We start from the raw sequence: 20,500 nt of genomic DNA on the forward strand, positions 1-20,500 counted from the left end.
TAGATATCAGAACACTAACAGATGTTTATTTTACTTTCTCTTATTTCTATGGCTTTAGGCTATTTGTGAAAGCCTGTGTGAGGATGCATGGATTTTTAAACCTCTGATCATGTTTATTTTTTTGGTTGTATTATAAGGTATAACATGATTAACTTGTGAAAACATCAAAATAAATGAGACAAGATATCAGAATGCAACATCTGTTCTGGGCCAGAAGCATGTTTTGTACTTCAGTAACATTTAAGGGCAACTTAAATGTAAAAAGCATAAGGATGTCTGTCCAACTTTCTGTTCAATTCTGGAAGGATTTTGTTTCTGCCAAGTAACCAAACTTTACAGTGATTTTAAACTTACTTAAGTTTTATGGAGGACTGACTCTGCCATATATAAAAATAAAAACAGAAATAAATAAATGCCCAATAAATAAATAATAATACAATTAATTGCCACCAAAAATACAATAAACAAATAAATGTAAGTAGAAATTAAATTATACAGTGAGACATAAATGTATATAACTCTTTTAATTAGCTTTAAAACTTACATTTTTAAAACTTACATTTTTAAGTACGTATTTATGTGCTGGTTATAATATTTTTGTCTGTTTTTTCTTCCTTTGTATTTTTTTACCCTAGTTATTTCTCCGCCGTTATTTCTTTCTGCCTGCCCTTTTTACATTTCTGCATTTATTTATTTCTGTATTTATTTTTATATATGGCAGTCAGTCCTCCATAAAGATTCAGTTTCTTTGGGTTTTTTTGCCTCTGTATCTATTTCAACTTCAATGAGTAAGGAAACGGGTAGTGAGAAAAGAGTTTTGTTGACTAGTAATTCATGCAAATCAGGATTTTGTTGAACTACACCAGTTTCCTGTTTTGAGTAAAATCTTACCTCCAGATTGTGATTTTTGAATTAATACGAATGTAGCGTTAAAAATAGGAAACTGTGCTGCAGATTCTTTGCTGGAGTCTGTACTTTTGAAGATAGTAAGGGAGGAATTATAAGGTTGTCAGTGTTTATTTACTTCATGCTGTTAGCTGAAGTGTTTAAAGAACAAAAAATGCATTTATTTTTTAAGCATTTGATGAGTAAGAAAAAAAAAAGATTTTGAATGAGTAGCCGATTTAAACCATTTTATGTAGCATGAGAAAAACCTGATGCTGTCATTCTAGTTTTATAGAAAAACCCATTAAACCTGCAACCCTGACCTGGGTGGGGTTGAGTTTAACTAGAGCTTGCTAACAGACCCTTTAAATGTAGCTGTGATATAACAGTGTGTCTTTTTTGTGTTTTTTGAGTACATGTGTTTGTTTTGTTTTCTTTCCAGTTGTCCTGATTGGAGATTCAGGTGTGGGGAAGAGTAACCTGCTGTCCCGTTTCACCCGAAACGAGTTCAACCTGGAGAGCAAGAGCACCATAGGGGTGGAGTTCGCCACCCGCAGCATCCAGGTGGACGGAAAGACAATAAAGGCTCAGATCTGGGACACGGCAGGACAGGAGCGCTACAGAGCCATCACCTCAGCGTGAGTTGATGTTATATTAGTTTGATTTAGAAATATGTCTTCTGGTTAAAGATTGTATTTCAGGTTGTCCTGATGTTTATACTCTGTTTTAATTGCCATGTAAGTTCCTTTAATTATCTGGCTTTTTCAGCAGATAATTCTGGTTATATTTCTGTATATACAGGAAAAGAGCAACACAGTTTGCCATTTATTATAGATGTTAAACATTTAAAACATCCTTTTGTATTTTATATCATCCTGCTTACTCTTTCCTCTCCTCCCTTACCCTAAGGTATTACCGGGGGGCCGTCGGAGCGCTCCTAGTTTACGACATCGCCAAGCACTTGACGTACGAGAACGTGGAGCGCTGGCTGAAGGAGCTGAGGGACCACGCCGACAACAACATCGTCATCATGCTGGTGGGGAACAAGAGCGACCTCCGCCACCTCAGGGCCGTTCCTACCGACGAGGCGCGAGCGTTCGCAGGTAAGTTGTTAAATTAGTTCAATTCAATTCAGTTTATTTCTTTAGCGCCGATTCACAACACATGTCATCTCAGGTCACTTTCCAGTTCACCAGATCATCCAGTCAGATTGATTATAAATTTTCTATCTAAGGAAAACCAGCTGATTGCATTGACTGATTGACTCGAAAGCAATCCCTCACACCAGTAATGCTTGTAGCGACAGTGGATCACATGGCGGCTTTGACATTTTGACATCAGTCATTGGCCTTCTCTTCTTCCATTTCCAGGATTAAAATACAATCAGGAGAAATGTTACACAAGTCTGAGTCTAAACAGAAAAACACATTTATTAAGACAACAAACAAAACATTAACAGTCGATGGCAAACAGAGTGACCATTCATGAGCCTCAGCTGATCTCAAGGCATTGCTGCTGAATGTACTAATAAATCAGCCCAAATTCATAAATAAATCAGCATGTATCGATCAGCTGGAGTATCGGTCTCTCTCTAGTAAATACCCTAATAAACTGACCTTCAGTTGACCCTCTTGTTGGATCCGATTAGAGACTAAAGTGGCAAGAATCTTAAGTTTTGAACTGTACTACCAGATTACTATCCTTGCCAATCAGCCAGTTCCTTGTCATACCATCCATACTTCATTTTTCTTTATTTAACCAGGTAAACACCGTTGAGATCTGGATCTCATTTCAAGGGGGACCTGGGCAGAGATCTGCAAATACTTAAAGACCCTGTCACACGTCTGTGTTTTTCCCAGATTGGCTAAGTCGTCCAGGTGTGACAGGGGGTTAAACTAAGCGTAACACATTTTACTTTTTGTAAATCTGCTAAAAAAGAGGTTGCAAAGGATCCTATTTAGTGCATTTTAATCTTGGTGTGGTTTCAGGTTCTCACATCTGTAAAGCCTGCAGTCGTACCAAAAATATTTCTCTTTTGTCCTGAGTTCAGCTGCTCTGGTGCATAACATAAAAGTTTTTGATCCATTTATATATTCTAAAACTTTAGTGTAATTCAGTCTTTGAAGAAGTTGTTAAAATCCTTCAGAACTCAGCTGTTTAATAAGATGCTTTATCCGCTGTTTGTTTTGATATGGTTATTTCCTGTTTAAACCACAAAAGTTAAATAAATCCTGGTTTTATCTTTCTTTTTCTGTCACTTTTAGAAAAAAACACCTTGTCCTTTATTGAAACGTCAGCCCTGGACTCCACTAATGTAGAAGAGGCATTTAAGAACATTCTCTCAGGTAGGAAAGAGGAGTTACACCTCGTTCAGTTTGATACAAACAACTTCTATCTCAACTCCTGCTTGTTGATTTCCTCCCACAGAAATCTACCGGATCGTATCTCAGAGGCAAATATCAGACAGATCTGCACACGACGACTCCCCAGGCAACAATGTTGTGGACATCAGCGTCCCCCCGACCATGGACGGTCAAAGGGGCAACAAACTCCCCTGCTGTCAAAGCCTGTGACCCTCATGTGTTTTCTGCCCGTCTCTTCTGTTCTCCTCTTTGATTTTCTTCCAACTGCCCGCTTCTCTGATTAAGTTCTCCTGTTTAAATGATGTCAGATCTTTAATTTGACTTTCTGTTTTTTTTTCTATTTGTCTTTCTTTTGGTTTCTAAGACATCTTACGTATTTGTGTGGCCAGGTGGAGGGCGCTTCAGGCCAGTGGCTCTTTTAGTAAACTACAGTCTCTTTCTGATGATCCTATTGACCCGCTCCTGCAGAGGGACTGGTGAGGGATCAGCAGGTCTGCTTATCGCACTCCACCTCTATCCGCTCGTCTCCTCTTCCAAGACTGTGTAAAGACTCATGACACGGTTTTCCACAGTGAAAACTTTTATCTCCTGTGTGCTTGGCCTGATTCCTCCCTTTCCTGCTGTAGAGGAGGAACTGAGGATGGAGAAGGTCTGCTCTGGGTGGAGGTGTGACATTTCTGCTCTCTACTTTGAGCCCTTTGCCCATTCTGTTATTAAATGGGCATGAGCCAGATATGAGGCTGGCTGTGACTGCCTGATTTAATGTGGGCAGATGGGAAACAAATGCTGTGATTTAATTGTATGTGTGTTGATCTTAGAGCACAAAGATACCAAAGGAAACTATTGCAGTTCTTATGCATTTTCTAGGCTGTTGGCAAGAAAAAACAAAGGTTAACTCTTTATAGAGAAGCTATTTTCTGCTGATTCTTGTCCTTTACTTCAATTTGACTCTTTGGCTTTCTCCAAATCCATGTTTTTGCACTAATGTCCAGCAATTTCGCAGAAATTCATCCTATCATCATTTCAGACCCTTGGAAAACACCAGGACTGCTGTGTTTGTACTGGGGAATTTATCAGCTGCTGCTGTAATTTCGAATGTGTTAAATGTTAAACAGGACTGGGTTTAAAATCTAATTAATCCAAGGACATTTCAATCAACATAAAAAAAAAAAAAATGCTTAATTCAACCTTTTAACTTTTTACACTAAGCTGAGAAAAAAATACATGAAACAATCATTTCATTAAATGGATAAAAGGGCCTTTTTTTTCTTTTTAGAAAAAATAAGCTTCGTGTTCAGTTTATCCAATGTGATTGTTAGCATTTCCTCAAAAGTAAATGCATGTGAAGTGAGCAGTACTTTTACATTGTTTATGAGATGTTGAAATAAAGTGTGTGTAAACCGCTTGACTGAATAGTAAGCAGTTATTGCACAGCGCTGTCTATTCTAAGCTTCTCTGCAAGTGTTTGTTTGGTTCAGAGCCAGGTGAGGTTTTAAAACGATATTCCTAATGTTCAGCATCCTCCAGAGCATTTTTAATCCGTGGTTCTTCAAAAAGTATGGCAGACCTGTTAAATAAAATACCAAAATATCACAGGTCACATGGATCAACAAATCAGGTCGAGGGTTTTGTTGGTAGAACTCCACAATGTAGCCTTTATTTCAGTGTTTTATTGTCATTACACTGTCACAAGTACAACGCAACAAAATTAACTCTCTGCATTTAACCCATCCAGTTGGGGAGCAGTGGGCTGCCATCATGCAGCGCCCAGGGAGCGGTGTGGGGTTAAGAGTCTTTGCTGAGGGACCCAGAGTGGCCAACCACTTCATGTAAGGGTAGCAAAAAAAAAAAAAAAAAGAAGGTTCCAGTGTGTTTTTCCACTCCAGGTTTTCAAGATCTATATAAATCTTTAGACTAAAAGGATGTTGATGGTGGTTGATGCACACTAAACATTACCTACATCCAATATGAAAAAACAATGGTGACGGCATCATGCTGTGGGCAGGGGGGGATTTATCATTAGGCAAAAAAAGGCGGTTGCCTAGGTCCGAAGTTCCTGGGGGCCCCATAAAACTCCTTTTACATGTATGCTTAATACAGCTATTAATTATTTGTGCACATTAATTATGTTTTTGATAAAAATAACTGTTAAAATGCCACCATATTGGATCCGTCCATTTGCTGCACATGTTCAGAAAGGTCCAAACAGACAGCAGCAAACCATTTGAAAACAAATGGTGCTAACTTAGCGCTTTTGTCGCTATATTTAGTGTTTTTTCAGACCCCTCTAGCACTTTTTTTTTTTTAAGCGCCTAGCACCAAATCTAGAGACTTCTTTTCTGCTACTGGAGACTTTGGAGACAACATCTAAAAGCAGCGAACTCTGCTCTCCAGAGCAAGTAGATTGGTAACCCCGCCTCCTGCTCTCCTCTATCTTGTCTGCTGTCATGATTCATGCAGCTATTATTTCATCCAAATGAAAAATGGAGAACAGATAAGCAGATCATGGCTTGTCTACAGTGAAAAGAAGGACTGGGTTATTTACTTTTGCCGTTGCCTTTTTGTGTAATCGGCTAAGTCAGAATGGGCTTAGTGATTGGAAAAGAATCTTTCATTCCTTGTGAGACAGCATGAAAAGTCAGCTGTGTACATTGCCAATATGAAAAGAAAAAAGGACAAGAAGAAAGGGAGCAAAGGTAGAACAAATAGTGTACGTCTATTCTATTAAAATGTCTGTATAATGGGTTTGTTTTATGTGTTGTCTTCTCAATTCAGAGGGCCCCCTGCCTCTCTTTGCCTAGAGCCCCAAATGTCCTAAATCCGCCCCTGGCTGTGGGTAGCAGAACATTAATTATTTACTAGATTCAAACACATTAATGTATAATATTAGAAGACTGGGAAACATTTTCTTTGAAACACATTTTCTCCTCCACCTTACAACTCCATGGTGCTGCTTTATGTTCTTACTAAAATCCCAATAAGTTTGAAAATACTTTTTATTCATGCAAATATGTCTTATAAATCATATAATAGTCGTTTTATGAGCTTAAGCGCGTGTCCTTTGTCCTGGGTGTTTACAAGGCGGGGTTAATTGTTTCTGACAGTTGGAGCCCATGATGGGCCTGTTTATTTCCAGATGAGAGTATGGTTAGGCCCCGCCCACTGACGCTCAGCTGTCTCCTCCCCCCTCCCCGCATAACCACCCAGCTGCAGACGAAGCGGAGCCTCGAGGAAAGCGGAAGCTCGCGCTCGCTGCTGACTGACAGTAGAGCGACAGAGATAGCGCTGCTAGCCAGTTAGCACACACAGCTCCGGTTGAGCCGCTGCACCCACGTTAAGGTTCATTTCTTCCTTCCTACAGTGAAAATGAAAGTAAGGAGACAAAGCCAGCTTTTATGGGCGCCGCTGAAACGCCGCTGAAGACCGGCAGACGGAGGTGAGTAATGGTTGGCTGGTTTGCTTTCTAACGGTCTGTTAGCATTTGGTCTCTGACAGCTAGCTTACGGCTCTGTAACACGTTTAATAAACATTAAAAAAAATAAGGAAACTAGTTGCGCAGCGAAGCAAAGCCATTAGGAGGGGTTTCCTGTGTTTATTCACAGTCTGTGGTGTTTGCTTTCAGCACCATAACCCTGCTACTGTGCTCCAGACATTAGTCTGTATCAAAGCTCCAGCGTCTGTCTGCAGCTTTCATATTACCTGGTTATAGCCAGAGCTATCAGATAATCTACGCTTCTCCGTTTACCATTTATCCTGACTAATTGGTTCGGCTGATTTTAGATAATTACTGTCTTTAGTTAAAAGGTAAAATGACATTTGGAAAATAAATCCAGTGTTTAGACTCTGCCTGTGTTTGAGCAGACAGTGAGGGACTGATTAGGCTCAACTGTTGTGTCTGATTTTGAGAGGAGGGGGGTTACCTCTTTGTTTATCTGGGTCAATGTTTGTGACACATATTCGTGACCAAATGTTTCAGTCCACAGAAAAAACAAATAGACTGAGTATTATTTTAATTCAGCAGATCAGGAGGAACGTTTAAGATTTGGGTTGATTTAGGAAGCATGTAGTCTCTGATGAAGGTGCTGCTGTGTTGGCATAGCTCTCAGTCTCATGGTGAAGCTTTTAGACTCATTTTATTTTTTGGCATTACTGTTTCAGGCTGATTAGTAACTTTTTAACGTTCCTTTGTCAAAAAAACGTTCATATTTATAAAAGAAAAAGAAGGTGACCGAGCAAAAACATTAAATTCACTTTACAACCCAGCTATAAATTAGTCACAGATTTGAACAAGAAGCACACTTGATGTTTAATTAATGTCAGCAAGTACTTAATTTTTTTAGATGTCATTTTCTGTTTAATGTTAATATAGAAAGTATGTTTCTGCAGTGAATGTAGGCCAATGCTGATGCTATCTGCGTTCAGAGGGTTATCTGGAGGCAAACAGCTGGTTATCAGTGGGCCACATGGTCACTGGCACCAGTCAAGACTTTAAAAAGAATCAGCAGCTGCTTTTTTGAGGCGAGAAAAGCGGGTCGGTTTCCAAACAAGCTGCTTTTTCCTAGCTGATATAATCCTTTTCTTCAGAAGTGTTTTTCTGCTGACATGACAGGAAGTGAATTCATAATTTCCCACTTAAATGACTCAGGATGTTGAGTAAGAATAACCCGGCATTCGTGTCAGGATATATTTCCAAACATGGCAAATTTGGCTTTTGCTCAATCGAGGAGGGAAAAGTTGGAGCCTTCCTTTTAGTATTCACTGCTTTAAAAAAAACAAAAAAGAAGAAAAAAGCCATTCTTCTTCCTCTGGCATGCATTATTATTGCTGATTTTATATGACTGTAAGGCAAGGGAAGTTTATTTGTATAGCACAAACCAGTACATGGACAAATCAAAGTGCTTTACATGAATTAGATGATAAAATAGAAGGAAAAAAAAGGCAAAAACTTTTGTAAAACAATTGGACCACAAAAAAGGAGAATAAAAGCAAGAAAAAAAGCTTGATAAAAGCAGGTAATAAACAGATGGATCACAATCTTAAACTTATAATACTTCAGTTAACAGCTCTAAAGAAATGGGTTTTTAACCCAGGCTTTCATCACTTTTCCACTCCTCTGGAATTTGTTCCAGATCAGTGGAGCATAGATGCTGCTTCTCCGTGTTTGGTTCTAGTTCTGGGTGAACAGAGTAGGCTGGAACTAGAAGACCTGAGTGGTCTGGGAGGTTGATCCGCTGACAACAGATCTGTTATGGATTCGAAGAGCTGATAAAGGCTGAAACAATTAATCGGATTAATCAATTATTGAAATAATCAACTAATTTAGTAAATGGTTATTCATTAGCTGATGTATAGAGTCTCTTAAACATGCCTTTAGCTGACAGAGCGACCCACTAAGAGGAGTAGTTATAATCAAAATTTTAAAATAATATATATAAACATTTTGCTTTTAAGATTAAAAAAGACGTCACTCTGCTCTGTCCTCCAGAACTCCTGAAATGGAAAAGTTTTAGTTTCACCTGGTTTATTTTCTTAAAAAGTCTTCTTTCAGGAATCTTTGGCTATCTGATTATTAATTAATGAATCGAAACAAATAATCAATATTAATTGATTTGCAAAATAATTATTTGCAGCTCTATTGCTGATCCATTCACAGATTTAAAAGCTAACAGAAATGTTTTAAAGTCCGTTCTCTGAGCTACAGGGAGGCAGTGGAAGGACTTCAGAAAGCTGCTGTTATCATGACTTCTGCCACTAATAACATTAATACTGCTTTAACTGCTACCGCTATTATTGTTACAGCTGTTAATACAATAATTTTTTTAATGAACTTTATGATCACCACATTTTCTCCCCTCTGAATTGATGACTATCTTGTCATTTACCGAAAAACTGTAGATTTAGCTCACCGAAAACAAATGTTTATATCTTTTTAAAAGGGCAATATGTTATTCAGTTTCTTTTATTTTCAAAGGTGTTCATATCCATTTTCTTTCATGTTTGCACGCTTTTTGTTTACACATAAACAACGTTGTTAATGTCTTCTTTGTAGAGACATTGTTCTGTTGCGGAGTACGTACGTACGTATCGCCCACCCCTCCTCTTTGACTCATCCATCACAACCCTACGCCATTGGTTCTGCCTGTGCAGCCAGAGCCTGGACGCAGGTGGCGCAGTGACCATGACAACAGGCGGATGCTGCCACCTGCCCGGCTCCCTGTGTGACTGCACCGGCACGGCGGGTCTGTGGAAGACGGTCGAGGAAACGGCTGGCGAAGGATGCCAGGCGCTCTATGTCACTCAGGTGACGGCCCTGGATGGACGGCTGCTGTCCTCGGTGCTCAAACCCATGAGCGTTCAAAGGTAGGGCCCGTTAAAAAAAATAAAAAATGTTTCTATGTGGTTCAGGATCAGTCATTTCACCTAAATATTTCAATTTTGGATCAGCGATGGTCCCATCTGCCGTATCTGCCACGAAGGAGGCAGCAGCGAGGGTCTCCTGTCGCCGTGCGACTGCACGGGCACGCTGGGCACGGTGCATAAGAGCTGCCTGGAGAAGTGGCTGTCATCTTCCAACACCAACTACTGTGAGCTGTGTCACACAGAGTTCAGCATCGAGAGGCGACCCCGGCCTCTCACAGAGGTAACAAAGGTCAATGTCCTCCGCTTTGTCTGCATGCGTCTGCACGTTGTCCTCTGCTTCATCCAGAATAGCTTTGCCTGCTACACCAACTCATCCATTGAAGGTTTTACCTTCCTGCTTTTTTTTAACATTCCCTTCCTGTCGTGTTCACTCCACAGTGGCTGCATGACCCCGGCCCTCGCAACGAAAAGAGGACGCTGTTCTGCGACATGGTGTGCTTCCTTTTCATCACGCCTCTAGCGGCCATTTCTGGCTGGCTGTGCCTGCGGGGAGCTCAGGACCATCTCCACATGGGGAGCTGGCTGCAGGCCGTGGGGCTCATCGCGCTCACCATTGCCCTCTTCACCATCTACGTCCTCTGGACTCTGGTAAAGCAGGTTCTCACACGGCTCTGTTTACGGCATCCTAACCTTCACGCTTCTCACCTGTATTTATCCGTTTCCAGGTATCTTTCCGCTACCACTGTCAGCTTTACTCCGAGTGGAGAAGAACAAATCAGAAAGTACGTCTCCTCATTCCCGAAGCGAAGGAGTCTAACTCTTCCCAGCATTCCTTGCTCTCTAACAAACTGAAGAAGTCTGCCAGTGAGAGTATGGTATGAGAGCAGATGCAGACATGTGGGATTCATGGCTGGACTTCAGACGCACTTCTAGGCTCTTTGTTTATTTTCCTTTTGTTTAGCCTGCTGCCATGTTGCTTCTCACAATCTGCAGAAAGAACCACGGTTTCATTGAGTACTTTATGTTTCTCATCTTGGATTTGGAGGTTTGATGAAGATTATGCAAAAAAGACAAGATGGAGACGGCATGGGTCGTTAAAAACTTCTTCTGCCTCCTCAGCATGGATGATGGGAGGAGCTCCAGCCACAGTTACCAGGGCTGAGACTGTCCCTTATAGGTGGGCAGCCACTAAGTGGACGTTTGGTGCCTTGCAAAAGTATTCACACCCCTGATGTTTTACACATTTTTAAACGTTACAAATTAAAAAAAGACGCTAACTGTGAAGTGGAGCATTTGTTACCAGATTACACATAGTTTGTAACTCTAACTTATCAGTATTTAAAGGAGTATGAAAACCTTTGCAAGACAGTGGAAGAATTTTTCTAGCGTGTGGAGAACGGTGGCTGCAGCCCACACATAATTTAAGGTGGACGTGTTTGAACCTGCTTTGGCTTTTCATCCTTTCCTGCTTGCAGTATGCCGTCATATTACTGTTACTGGGAGTCGGAAAAGCCCCTGATTTAGATTTATACTTCACGATCCAAATGTTCCCAAGCAGCCTGAGCTTAAACCGCAGCTCAATTTTGAATTTCTCGTGTAGCGCGGGATGACTGCGTAACATGAGATTGTGCAATAAGAACACTGTGAAGCCCAGGCTTTTTACTGTAAACGAGTCCAACTAGCACAGTTATGCATGCAAGCTGCACAGTTGGGGATTTTTATTTCTTCAATTTTTTTCCTGGCTAGATTTACAGTTTCCAACTGTAGCAGGCTTTAATGGCGTCATCATGTAGGGTTTTTATTATCAGCACTTAATTATAAGGAGTTTATTTAGCAGGACAGAAAAGCAACTGTTTTTAAGGAGAAATAAATATCCTTTTTTTGTTTTCTTGGTTATGTTGTAAATGTACATTTTGCCAAAAGTTACATCAGATTTCGACGCTCTCCAAACAATCTTTATCGTTTATTTTAGTACTACACCCGAATGTGTTGGATTTCTTCAAAACTGTGGAAGCAGCTAATTTAATCTAGATATTTAGATAACGATGGTCCTAAAGAACCTCAATGAAATAACTTAAACAAGAAAAGTACAAAACTCAATGCTGCTTACAGCTTTTTGGATTTGGGGAAAATAAATTGGATCACTTTAATTATGACCTTTTTTCTTAAGGTTTCCAGAAAGCTTTTATGGAATTTAATTCATGTTTGCATTTAGGATTAATTTCACCAAACAAACCTACATCAGTAGTAAAAAGGCAGATAAACTGATTTGGTTTTACACAAAATATTTTTTGACTTTTTTAATTTTAACTTAAATACATTTACAGTTTGATCTTGTTCACTTTGAAAGGTGTGATGATGCTAAGATGTCCTCGCATACTTCATGCCGTGGCTCTGGTTAAATATTTGGTCTTATTTTCGTCTTTTTTTTTCTATAAAAAATAGAAAATATTAAAATATAAATTTTGTTCATCTAGTTTTTCCACATTGTGTAAAAATTATGCAAAACTGCCCTGTTTTGGCGACAGCGTTACCATAGAGACGCCTTTTTTTTTTTTTTTTCGGGTGGATGGATATATTTTTCTATTCATAAGGATATATGTAGTTTATTTTTTTTTTTTTTTTTTTTAGCTGTTGTCGTTCTTTAATCTTTATGTATTGAAACCTTGAAATGTCATCAAACAAGAAGATTGTAAATAATATTTTTTTGGGTTGTGTACATTAATGAACATAGAAATGTCACTTGAATTGCTTTTCTAACACTTTGGCCTCTTTTTATTAAGAGGCAGGATTGTTTGTATTTCATAGGATGAGTGTCGGTTCTTTGTTTCTGAAGTTGTTTTCTGATACGATGACTTTGACGTCCTGCTACCTTCAATCAGCCAAGAATTGTTTGGTAAGATGTAATAATAAATTTGGAGTGAGTATTAATCTAGAAAGCGTACTGTTTGCTGATTGTGTTGTTGTACTAATGATTAAAAAAAAAAAAGCTTGTTTACATCTAATCCTCTGTCCTCGGCACAGAGGGAAGGGGCTCATCTGTTTTGGTCAACAGCTCGTTAATCCTGATGGAAAACAAACTGCTAATCTGAAGTTTTACTGTGAAATCAGTCACTTCTCATCATCCGGTCGCCTGAATAAGCAGCTTAGGTGGAGAAGCATGAGTTAAAAGTATTAGGTTTGTTTATGTTGTTGTCAGTCTGATCTTTTAGGGGTAGAAAACAAATTCAGACAAGAAAAAAACATCCCCCCTTCTTTGTGTTTTGGAGTTTTGTTCACATCCATCCTTTATCTGCAGCCTATTATGACTGTTTATAGAAAACTGGTTTCATTCTTTCTTTACTGCAGATTAAATTGCTCCCAGAAATATACTGATTTTGACTCATTAACACAAAAAATCACTATTGAATGGTATTTATAGGAAATCTAAACACTGGTAAAATTATGGCTCATTTCATGAGCATAAAAAAGAGGCTTCTTTATTTTAAACATTCACAGAACTAAAAACTTTGATTTCTTAGTTAATCACTGAAATATGCAGTATTTTGCTAATATAAAAGCCCATATTTAACCTTTGCTATTTTTTTTGTTCTAAAAAGAAATATCAAACCTAGTCTAAATTTAAACCAGTGACAGCAGCTCTAAACTTATTTTCCTTTTCCGCTTAAATTCAGCCCCTAAATCCTCCTTTTGCTGCAGTCCTTTTAGTGGAGGTGTTTTTCTGCGCCCAAAGTACCATTTTGATCCCATTTGTTGGTTCCAGCATTCAGACTGGATGAGATTTTCCTAAATTTATCCTTTTATTATTAATAATATCAGGCTTCCACCACATTTAGGGGAAAAAAAAATCACTTCAGCATTAGTCTGACCAGTCCATAGCTGTTTATCTCCATGTCAGCTGTGACCTCAGCATGTCTAAATGGGACTCTCCTTTTATAACTTATGGTTCTACCAGAGCTGTGAATCTCTACAGCTCCTCCAGAGTTACCTTGAACCTCTTTCCATCAGAGCAGTTTTATATAAACCTTCCTCTCTGACCCATCTGCTGTTGTTCCAACAGACCTCTGAATTCTTTACGGGAAGAAACATTTTCTTCGGTATATTTGCTATAGCCTTAGGTACTCAGTGTTGTAACATGTTTTACTAGCAGAGTAATGAAGACCTAAAAAAAAAAGTGCTTTTTTTTTTTTTTTTTACCTCAGACTTCAAAGCAAAACAGGCAGGAAGATTCAGAAGTTACTCAGACCGTCATACAACTTACCAGGGAATACTTTTAAGGATTTTTTTTTAGCTAACAATCTGTTAAATTATTCTTCAGATAGCAAAAATATGCTGAACAGAATTTATAACTACACAACCTCTGGATTTTTGGATAGAGCATGTTTTGGTAATGTTTGCTTATTCGGTGTCCTTGTGCTCTGAGAAGGTTCGATTCCCACAGCTTCCACTCTGAGTTCCTGAGCAAAACCTTTAACCCCACACTGCTCCCCAGGCGCCGCACAATGGCAGCCCACTGCTCCCAAAGGGGAGGGGTTTAATGCAGAGAGTGGATTTCTCTAATGTGAGATCAATAAAGTTAAATTATCATAACGAGGTTTTCCCTCTTAACTAAAAAGTTTTTCTTGAACAGTTTTGGCTTAACTATAACTCTGAGTTTTTATTTCAGTAAATTAAATGTTATGGATTTTTTACACTAAGCCATTAATTCATTACTAAATTATTTGGCTTTTTTTTTCATTTAGCTGATTGGTTGAACCCTAAATCATTATTATTAAAAATGCTTAGGTAAATGCATGTTTAGGTGGTATTTTCGTTTGTATAAAAATTTCTAGAAAGCTGCTATAGTAGAATGTTAACTAATCTGTAACGTACCTTCTAATAGTAACTAAAGGAAAAATTCTGACGTGTTTATAACAATAAATAAGCAGAAACTTCTGACTGAAAGCTGCATCAGTGAGCGATAATCAAACCGTCTTTGGTCTCTAATGTGTAGCTCAGCTGGAAGCTGCAAAGATGCATAAAACCAAACGAGGTTCGGCTTCACGTGAACGACATCACATCCAACAAAGTGCTTCAGTCAAGAGTTTTATTGTAAATTTACAGTTTTTCAACTGAAAGTAAGACAATGACAAATTAAGCCGACTTGTTTTGTTTTCAATAAATATTTAGTGAGAATATTTTTGGCATGATGACAGATGGGAGTAAGAAGCACACTGTCAAACATTGAATACTGCTTCATCAGGCTGAATAACTATTTAGTTCATTTACACAGCACCATCTAGTGGCGAGCACTGAAATGCATTTCCTAACCTTGCTGTACTGACAGCTTTACAGTAGGGTTCAAACAGCTTTATTACAGCAGCAGCGATGGCCTCCATCCTTCACTCTGACTCCACGATCAACTCGATGGACGTAAAAGGCTTCTGAAATGTTTCCCTCATGGCGAAGGAGAAGAGCACGAGTGACTTTCAAAGTATTACTACGAAATAAAAGGCAAAACCTTTGAGGAAAATGGAAAAAAACAAAAACAAAACAGGAGCAAGATAAAGTAAAGGGAGAGCTGGCTTTGAAGGGGAAAGAAAAGTGCACTGGTGGTGTGATGATGGGGGGTGGGATGGGGCGGGGTCTTCAGAGCGTCACAGGCTTTGGCAGCACTGCAGTTTGTTGCCCTTCTGGCCGTCAGTCGTCGGCGGGACGCTGATGTCTACTACGTTGTTACCCGGAGACTCGTCGTGTCCAGATCTGTCAGCTATCTGCTTCTGTGAAACGACGCGGTAAATTTCTGGAGGGGGGGGAGGGATAAACAACAAGATATTAACAATAAGAATGAGACGCTGCTGAATATGATTCATCTCTATCTAATCCTGTTCTTGGAAGTTATCTTCACTGCTGTGGGATCTGACCCGTCACCCACTGAAGGAAATCATGCTTCACCAAAACAGACCCTGGGTTAAAAAAAAGCCTTGAAAACTTGAGGATAAAATATTTCAAATGTGAGACGTTTCCCTCTTTGGTGAAGATTGTTACAGCAGCGTGTTAAACATTAAACATGTTTCCTGTCTGAGCCTGAAATCTGTTCATTTATTCACTCATTGCCACATAAACCACAGCAGTGCGCCCCCTACCTGTTAAAATGTTCTTGAACGCCTCTTCTACGTTTGTGGAGTCCAGCGCCGACGTCTCAATGAATGACAGAGTGTTCTTTTCTGAGGAAAGGAGAAGATGGATAATATTTCAAATTGTATTGTGGTCGAGCTTTGATGACACAGAAAAAAAAGAAATCCACAGATGCACCATGGACTAATTAATTTACGCAGGCAAAAGAAAAAAATGTTCCTGGTAAACTTCCGTTTTCTCAGTTTATTTCTCCTCAGGCAGGCAAACAGAAAACATTTTCTCCATTATTCTCTTGAGCTGGTAAAAAAAAAAAAAACATACACCCACCCAGATGCATGCTGGTCCTCCCATTAACAGCCTACAGTATTAATAAAAATAATTCACCCAAATTAATCATAAACTAACCAGAAACAAAGAAACATGACTAAATAACCAAAAACCATAACAGATATCAATGAAGTAGAATAAACTTAGCTAGATTACCCACTAAAACAAGAAACTTTGTTGATTATTAACAAAAAAATAATTGGCTCCTAAATATTTCTGCAGAATTAGAAATAGAAAATTCAGCAGGAATTCGGAGCCGTTTACCTGCGAACGCTCGCGCCTCGTCGGTAGGAACGGCCCTGAGGTGGCGGAGGTCGCTCTTGTTCCCCACCAGCATGATGACGATGTTGTTGTCGGCGTGGTCCCTCAGCTCCTTCAGCCAGCGCTCCACGTTCTCGTACGTCAGGTGCTTGGCGATGTCGTAAACTAGGAGCGCTCCCACGGCCCCCCGGTAATACCTTAGGGTAAGGGAGGAGGGGAAAGAGTAAGCAGGATGATATCAAATACAAAAGGATGTTTTAAATGTTTAACATCTATAATAAATGGCAAACTGTGTTGCTCTTTTCCTGTATATACAGAAATATAACCAGAATTATCTGCTGAAAAAGCCAGATAATTAAAGGAACTTACATGGCAATTAAAACAGAGCATAAACATCAGGACAACCTGAAATACAATCTTTAACCAGAAGACATATTTCTAAATCAAACTAATACAACATCAACTCACGCTGAGGTGATGGCTCTGTAGCGCTCCTGTCCCGCCGTGTCCCAGATCTGAGCCTTTATTGTCTTTCCGTCCACCTGGATGCTGCGGGTGGCGAACTCCACCCCTATGGTGCTCTTGCTCTCCAGGTTGAACTCGTTTCGGGTGAAACGGGACAGCAGGTTACTCTTCCCCACACCTGAGTCTCCAATCAGGACAACTGGAAACAAGCAGAGAGGTGAAACATTTGATTTAAATTGAAGTAAATTCAGGCGTTGAAAGTTTTAGTTGTTCCAAAAAATACCTCCAACTTTGATTGTTTCTACAACTTTATAGAGTGCAGAGTAGTGCTGCATAGGGCTGACACATTTCATTATTGTTAATTATTACGTTGGACGATTAATGGTGATTAATCAATTATTGAAATAACTGTCAAATAATTATTAATCGATTAATACTTAACTGACATATAGAGACTGTAAAACATACTTTAAGCTGACCGAGCAGCCCACTTAGAGCAGTAATTATATCAAAATTGTAAAATTATATTTATATACATATATATATATATATATATATATATATATATATATATATATATATATATATATATATATATATATTCTCTTTCCAGTTTCACCTGGGTTAATCTTGTAAAAAGTCTTCTTTAAGGAACCTTTTGCTATCTGATTATTAATTGAAAAAAATAATCAACAAATAAATCGATTTAAAAAATAATCGTCAGTTGCTTGCCTAGTAGTGCAGTGTTGCCCCTCCCCTGCCTGCTGCTGCTTAGCTGGTTGAATAATGCCGTAATCTGTTTCCATCACTTTTGGAAAAAGCTCCAATCAGACTTTTCCCAGCTGCCACCATGTTCCTTTAGCCTCTGAATGATCTGCTTATCCTGACTTTTTAAAATTGTTTCAATATAATAAACATCTTGCTCACTCTGCAGGCTTTGATATAAAAGTAGTTTTAAATCTAACTGAAAATAAAGCAATACAGATTAATGCCTCAAAGCATCCCAACCCTTCATGGGATTTTTTAGTAAACAGAAGAAAATAGAATGAAGTTTAGTTTTGATTTAGTGCTGAAACTAATGATTATTTTGCAAATTGATTAATCTGTTGATTATTGTTTTGATTAATCGATTAGTAATTGGATAGCCCAAAGTTCCTTAAAGAAGATTTTTTACTAAATTAAACCAGGTGAAACTAAAACTTTGCCACTTAAGGAGTTCTCAGTAGAGAATATTAACAGAAGAAAATGTTTTAAATTTTCACAGATTTTTTTTTTTAAATCCTGATATAACTGCTGCTATAAGTGGATCGCTCTGTCAGCTAAAGGCATGTTTCAGAGTCTCTATACTGTGGGTAACGATTAATTGATTACTAAATTAGCGGATGATTATTTCAATAATCGATTAATAACAATTAATCTTTCTTTAGCCCTATTTTGATTTTAATTCAATAACTTTATTATTATTTATTATCATGGGGGCGTGTTGGTTAGAGCAGTGTGCTTGTGCACTGAGAAGGTTGAAAGTTGCTGGTTCGATCCCCAAGGCCTGCCACTCTGGGTTCCTGAGCAAGATCCTCAACCCCACACTGCTCCCCAGATGCCGCACGATGGCAGCCCACTGCTCTCCAAGGGGAGGGGTTAATGCAGAGAAAGAATTCCCCCATTGTGGGACAACAAAGGGATTTCGGAGTTTTTTATTATTGTTCTACAACAGAAAACAACTGATTTTGTAATCAGGATGGAGATCTGTCCTTTTGGAGAACACTAATTAGACAATCATGGGTGTTCTTATGCAATGATGTTGTAGGGTGTTTATTTAAGGTTAAAGTCACAGCTCCATGTCTGCAATAGATACACACTGCAAAAAACATAAATCTAAATAAGACATTTTTTCTTAAAATAAGTGCATTTATTCTTGAATTGAGAAGGTTAGTGAAACACTTTTCCAATGGAACAAGACAATTTATGTTTAAAATAAGAAAAACTGATTGCAGTGTCTTATTTCAATAACATATTATCTAATTATCTTATTTTAAGAATAAAAAGACTCATTCCATTCACTCAAATTAAGGGTACATACATTTAATCTAAGGTATTCTTACTTATTTCTTGATAGTTTTCGTAGTGCATGACAGATTTCAAAGTGAAAGTCTCTGTTCTAACTGCAGAGGAATAAAACTGGACTGTTGGGAATCAGGCAGGAAGGAGCTGCCAATAGCCGCTCTCTAGAAATCTGACTCAATGCTTTCTCAAGACTTCTGTTCCTGTGTCATCCTGACGAGTCATCAGTATTCTCCAGCCGGGGCCCCCCGCCGGCCCCAGGCTGGGGCCCTTTAACTGCTTTAAATTAATGATCATCTACAACAGGGTGAACGTCTATCTTCCTAACTCATTGTAAAATTGAGTTTGAGTATAATAATAAACTAAGGAACACAGATATGCAATATTCAGTGATACATTAAGACTTCTTCATCCCAACCAGGTTAACAGGAAATAGAAGTGGCTCTAGATCCAGTCTGATTAGATCCAACTTTGTTTGGTAAAGAAATGAGTCCAGATAGATTCAGAGATCAAACTGAAATCTACCTTAGATCAGAGGTCATTAGAAACCTGACAATAGAAAAAAACAACAATGGAGTTTCCTCTTTCTTCCTTTCAGAGGGTGTGAGTTTCCTCCCTGAGGGATCAAGTATCCAACTAAGCTTTTTTTTTTTGCTTAAAAAAATAGGCAAACAGAAAAATGGACACGGTGGCTTTCTGAAAAAAACAAAACAATATTTGTATTTTAGTTAAAAGTAAAATCTATTTTTAAAAGATGATCCAGTGTTTAAACAGTATCAGTTATAATGCCATCCTTCTGACCACAGCAGGACAAACCATTAGCCTGCAGGACTCACTGCTAAACTATCGCTCTGCTTCTATAAAAATGTTTGAAGAACAAACAGTCAGACTGAACACAAAGACAAGCTGCCACACCTAAACTAAATGTGAACAATGGATTTATTAAACAAGGGAAGTGAGTCAACAGACAACGAAAACATCTCTGCTAGCTACCGTTAGCTGATGTTTACGTAGTTAGCCTGCTAATTTGAAGAATGGCTCTTAAAGGATTCTAATGTCAGTCTGTTTTATTTACCTTTGAACAAGAAATCATACTCATCATCTCTGTTCCCCATTGTGTGGTTGAAAAGGCTCCAGGAGAGAGCGGCGGTTACAGAAAGTAGTTCCCCGCACTGACCAGGGTGGTGGTGCGCCGCGATGACAGGAGCGGACAATGCGCAGATTGCGTAAGAGGTGCAGAATCGCTACGTGACGTGACGGTACGTAGCTTCTTCAGCTGGAGAATGTAGGCTAAAAAGTCCCGAGCGGTCAGGTTTGTTTAACAAAATACAGCTTTTCAGAAAGAAATGTTTATCTACTGTCATTACTGGAAATCCGCCTGAGAAACCGGAAGTTCCTCTTTCAGTTCTACTGGTTGGCATGACAACTATCTGTTAGGAACCATTACTTCTTTGAAATACTTCACAAAAAAATAGCATTTCCTGCTCCGCTTGATTGCAGTTCCCTAAACATCCATTCATCCATCCATCCATCCATCCATCCATCCATCATCCATTCATCCATCCATCCATCCATCATCCATCTATCCATCCATCATCCATCCATCCATCCATCCATCCATCCATCCATCATCCATCCATCCATCCATCCATCCATCCATC

General features: G+C 38.9%; 3 protein-coding genes across 4 annotated transcripts in view; 2 read left to right on the forward strand and 1 right to left on the reverse strand.

Annotated features, from left to right (window-relative positions):
• The window catches only part of LOC107095305 (ras-related protein Rab-11B-like), an 8,174-nt gene extending 3,521 nt beyond the window's left edge, over positions 1-4,653 (forward strand). The window contains exons 2-5 of the mRNA XM_015391327.1: positions 1,328-1,523; positions 1,795-1,988; positions 3,150-3,230; positions 3,313-4,653. Of these exons, the coding sequence (XP_015246813.1) occupies positions 1,328-1,523; positions 1,795-1,988; positions 3,150-3,230; positions 3,313-3,458 (617 nt within the window). The 3' untranslated portion in view covers positions 3,459-4,653. The remainder of the gene's footprint in view (positions 1-1,327; positions 1,524-1,794; positions 1,989-3,149; positions 3,231-3,312) is intronic.
• Positions 4,654-6,470: 1,817 nt separating this feature from the next.
• Positions 6,471-12,151, forward strand: march2 (membrane associated ring-CH-type finger 2). 2 transcript variants are annotated; one of them, XM_015391333.1, is made up of 5 exons: positions 6,471-6,684; positions 9,298-9,608; positions 9,693-9,897; positions 10,047-10,256; positions 10,334-12,151. In XM_015391333.1, the coding sequence occupies exons 2-5, from the start codon at positions 9,427-9,429 to the stop codon at positions 10,487-10,489; spliced, it is 753 nt and encodes a 250-aa protein (XP_015246819.1). In that variant the 5' UTR covers positions 6,471-6,684; positions 9,298-9,426; the 3' UTR covers positions 10,490-12,151. The 2 variants fall into 2 exon arrangements, with proteins under 2 accessions (XP_015246819.1, XP_015246820.1); XM_015391334.1 differs by having other exon boundaries at positions 9,693-9,888.
• A 2,542-nt stretch (positions 12,152-14,693) lies between these two features.
• On the reverse strand, positions 14,694-20,108 carry LOC107095311 (ras-related protein Rab-11B-like). The gene is made up of 5 exons (XM_015391335.1): positions 19,915-20,108; positions 16,782-16,977; positions 16,317-16,510; positions 15,734-15,814; positions 14,694-15,390 (listed from the first exon to the last, which is right to left on the reverse strand). The coding sequence occupies exons 1-5, from the start codon at positions 19,952-19,954 to the stop codon at positions 15,245-15,247; spliced, it is 657 nt and encodes a 218-aa protein (XP_015246821.1). The 5' UTR covers positions 19,955-20,108; the 3' UTR covers positions 14,694-15,244.
• Between the last annotated feature and the right edge of the window lie 392 nt (positions 20,109-20,500).

The sequence above is a fragment of the Cyprinodon variegatus genome, unplaced genomic scaffold, assembly GCF_000732505.1.
Source record: "Cyprinodon variegatus isolate N-32 unplaced genomic scaffold, C_variegatus-1.0 Scaffold535, whole genome shotgun sequence".
Classification (NCBI taxonomy): domain Eukaryota; kingdom Metazoa; phylum Chordata; class Actinopteri; order Cyprinodontiformes; family Cyprinodontidae; genus Cyprinodon; species Cyprinodon variegatus.

Bases quoted from the DNA above. Each gene is read 5' to 3' on its own strand.
- LOC107095311 (XM_015391335.1), bottom strand. From the start codon at position 19,954: ATGGGGAACAGAGATGATGAGTATGATTTCTTGTTCAAAG. The intron at 16,978-19,914 runs GTAAATAAAACA...GCTTGTTTCCAG, and splicing joins GTATGATTTCTTGTTCAAAG to TTGTCCTGATTGGAGACTCA. The intron at 16,511-16,781 runs GTGAGTTGATGT...CCTTACCCTAAG, and splicing joins TACAGAGCCATCACCTCAGC to GTATTACCGGGGGGCCGTGG.
- march2 (XM_015391333.1), top strand. From the start codon at position 9,427: ATGACAACAGGCGGATGCTGCCACCTGCCCGGCTCCCTGTGTGACTGC. The intron at 9,609-9,692 runs GTAGGGCCCGTT...ATTTTGGATCAG, and splicing joins AAACCCATGAGCGTTCAAAG to CGATGGTCCCATCTGCCGTA. The intron at 10,257-10,333 runs GTAAAGCAGGTT...ATCCGTTTCCAG, and splicing joins TCTACGTCCTCTGGACTCTG to GTATCTTTCCGCTACCACTG.